Source organism: Phallusia mammillata, chromosome 2 (assembly GCF_965637545.1).
Source record: "Phallusia mammillata chromosome 2, kaPhaMamm4.hap1.1, whole genome shotgun sequence".
In the NCBI taxonomy this organism is placed as follows: domain Eukaryota; kingdom Metazoa; phylum Chordata; class Ascidiacea; order Phlebobranchia; family Ascidiidae; genus Phallusia; species Phallusia mammillata.
In genome coordinates, this window is record NC_137253.1 from 3,175,076 (window position 1) to 3,178,755 (window position 3,680).

The 3,680-nt window shown below is 39.5% G+C and overlaps 1 protein-coding gene across 1 annotated transcript; it reads right to left on the minus strand.

Annotated features, from left to right (window-relative positions):
- Positions 1 to 559: 559 nt before the first annotated feature.
- Positions 560 to 2,755, minus strand: LOC145212132 (receptor-interacting serine/threonine-protein kinase 1-like; the record flags this gene model as incomplete). The annotated part of the gene is made up of 4 exons (XM_080080168.1): positions 560 to 696; positions 1,201 to 1,323; positions 1,632 to 2,497; positions 2,562 to 2,755. Coding segments are annotated over 4 exons (1,320 nt in total), but the record flags the coding sequence as incomplete, so codon positions are not given.
- Positions 2,756 to 3,680: the final 925 nt, after the last annotated feature.

Consider the following 3,680-nt stretch of genomic DNA (forward strand, 5'->3'; position numbering starts at 1 on the left):
CCAGTTGCTCTGGTCTGCTGCTGGTGGAAATTTCTCTTTGTTGGGAAAATGACTGTACATGTCCTCGTGCGCCCTCTGTTGGTCCAGTTGATCGTTCCTCGGTGTCACCTGAGGTGGAGGGCACTAAAATATTGATGGTTTACCACTACACACATTTATACTGTATTGTTCTGTTTTCAAAAGAGAACTTATCACTAATAAAGGTCGATTTGCTAACAATGTGCCCTGTTACCGGTTGATTTTGTTTGAGGTGTACAAGTATTGACTTTCCATCAAACTATATGTGCGTAAGATTCAAGATATAAAGTCGTTGCTATAATATAGTTGAATGACAAAGTTGAAATCCCAATGATTTGTATTTAAACCAGTTAATCAAATGTTAGGGAGCATGAAAAAGTTTCATTCCTCTTGTAAAAATATGGCGAGCTTTAAAGTTTGGGAATGCCAGGAATAAGACTAAATAATTTAAATTGTTGACTATAAATTAAAAAAATTAACTTTTTACGCAAGCAAACGTTTATTACAACAATCAATTTAGCTGTTCAATTACAAGTTCACACTAGTCAATATATCGCATACCTTGCGGTTGCTGGTTGCTAGAGGTGGGGATTTCCCCTGGCTGAGATGACGGATATTCTTGTGCGCCCTCTGCTGGTCCGCTTGAAGGTCCTTTGGTGCCACCTGGTGTGGAGGGAACTAAAAGCAGAAAATAATGGAAAGGAAATATCGTCAGTGGTTCAGTAAGATTTCTGTACTATACATCACTAATTACCACAAAAACTGCTGGGTCTGGTGAGGAACTGACAAGTTTAATCAAAACAGGCCGCAACTAAACAATCGGTAACGCGTTTTACGACAACAGGATTGGGATAACTACAAGTTTCTGCCATGTAACCGATTAAGTTTGTATCAGTCGTCAGTAAAAAATATTGACTTTCTATGGTACTAATGTGCATAGGAATTCCAGATATTAAAACGCTACAAATACAGTTAAGCGTTGGCTGCTTGCAAAACAGCGAAAATGTTAACATTTACTGACAACTTGATGTGTGTTTCAAAACCGCAGGGAGCGTGAAAATGTTTTACATTTTAACCAGTTTTCGAAGCAAACGTTTTTTACTAAACAATTGCCAGCAATGCATACCTATGTTTGCTGTATTAGTTCAACTACTAGCTCCAATGTGTCAATATATCTCATACCTGTTTTTTGCTGTCTGCTAGAGGTGAGGATTTCCCCTTGTTGAGATGACGGACACTCTTGTGCGCCTCTCTTGTGCGCTGGTCCGCTTGAACGTCCTTCGGTGCCACCTGGTGTGGAGGGCACTGAAAACAGAAAATAATAAATGAGTAATATTAGCAGTGGTTTAGGACGATTTTTGTACTAATGAATCATTAATTGCCACAACACCTACTGGGTCTGGTGTGGATGTGACAGATATAATAAAAGACCGCAATTAAACAACCAGTAACGCGTTTAATGACAACAAGATAAGGATAACTACAAGTTCCTACGGATCAAAGTATCTTATACACGGGTCCTTTTTTAGGAAAATGCAGCCTGGTCCGCTTTGCCTACGATTAATTTGTGAAAAGCAAATCTAAACTTAATATCTGTTGGTTTGTTAATTTACCATGAAAACTTCTGGACCGGGTTGCAAAATACTGAAGAGAAACGCGTCGACCTTCGCTGACTACGGGTTGCTCGTCTAAATCCATTTGATTCAAAGTCGTCAAAACTTGAGAAAGTAGCTTGGTGGTTTTCTGTTTGTCTAAATACGTTTTCAATTCTTCTTTTATTTCAGTCATTGTGGGACGTTTTGTGGGATCTTGATCCCAGCATCGCTTCATCAGTAGTTGGAGTTGCTCTGCGATTTCTCTGTCTTCACCGACCAAAGTTTGCATCCAATCCTGTATGTCCTGACAGTCTGGTCTTTTTCCTTTCTTGATTAGTTTCAATAACTCCTTTCGCTCTTCTTCTGCCAGACGTGGATAAGGTGCTTTACGGGTCAAGACCCAATACAATAGCATACTGAAAGCATATACGTCATGCTGCTTCCTTGGTTTCGTTGTGGGGTCCTTCAGTTTTTCTGGCGCGGTGTAGTAAGGGGTGTATTGTGGCCTTTCTTTCTTGGTTCGTGCCAAAGGATTCACAGTTGCCGAAATACTATAAGTTGCCAGTTCGGAGGCCCCGAAATCAGCCAATCTACAGCTTAGTTCTTTGGTAAGCAAAACGTTTCCAGGTTTTAGGTCCTGATGAATTAAACGTTTGTCGGGCAAATTGTGACAGAAAGCCAATGCTGATGCTATTTCGTATAAAATGCGAAGGCGCACAGCAAGGCCCAATTCTTTGGATGTATCCATTAGTAGTGTTTCCAAATCTCCACCTTTGCAGTATTCCATCACAATTCCCATTGAGAAAGACCATTGGACGTAGCCGAAGATTCGAACGACATTTTCATGATCTGCTTTCAGCAAGTGTTCCATTTCTTCCTTGATCCTAAAGAATATTTTGAAAAACATGGGTGTGGTGTTTTATGTAAGTGGTAAATTTTACGACTTACATTTTCAGAGCAAGTGACCTTTTTTGCGTTCCACCAGCCACCTCAAATACTTTGATGGCCACTTCTTGCTTTAACCCTTTGTGGTATCCAAATATAACATCCCCGAAACCTCCTGAACCGGCCACAAAGTCATCAAGGTTACACGTGATGTCACCGCAGTCCAATTCTCGTAACTGTGACACAATAAGTTTGAATTTTTACCCCTTCATGGCCATCATATATTTTATTGAAGTCCAACCAAGTCATACAACTAACTCAATCAATTGAGATTCTCTTTGCTTTGTGCAACCGCTTTGCAAACGAAAGGTTTGAAATCCGTCCGGCTTTAGTAATCGCTGAGTAACTTACAACTGATTACAACTTGTTAGTTTTTTTGACTAGTTTCAGAGTGTCAAAAAAAGAAATCCCCTTTATAAGTCATTGGCATTGCCGAAAATGGAATACGATTGTGAACCCCTCTAAACCAGGGGTGCACAACCATGCGGCCGCGAAAACGAATTTATTCGGCCGTGAACATGTTTGTTAAAGTATGTGTTATGGAGGCCGTAAGTTGATTGCAACTCGTTTGCTAGACATTTAGCGTAAAAACTGGTCTGGATGCACTGTGTGGAAATTGAAATATATGTTACCAGCCCTGCTGCTACGCGTCAAACTTTGCGTGTGCCCATTATGCGCAAACAATTAAATAAACACGCAACGTAACAATATACAAGGTAATGCCAAAGGCAGTTAAGACATAATACCGACTCGTTCAGCTGTATCAATGGAAAAACGAGATAATCTGTACTTTCAGCCACCAGTCGATGGGATATTATAAGTTAAATCATACTACAGCTTTACATTAATACTATACAAACAAAAAACGTGAAGACATTTGGCGACCGTCGATAAAATAAGGACCTGTGCCGTCGCAGCAAAATGTTGTGCACCCCTGCATTAATCCCTTAGATTAACATTATCAGGCATTAGAAAAGCACAAAAGGGGGAAATAATAAAAATATTAAAAAAGAGTAGTGAAGTAATATTTGAAAACAAATGCTTTTATTTAAAATGCAGAAAATGTTTCGAAAGGACAAAAAAAACTGTTGAGGTATATTTTAGTTCAGCAAGCAAACAAAC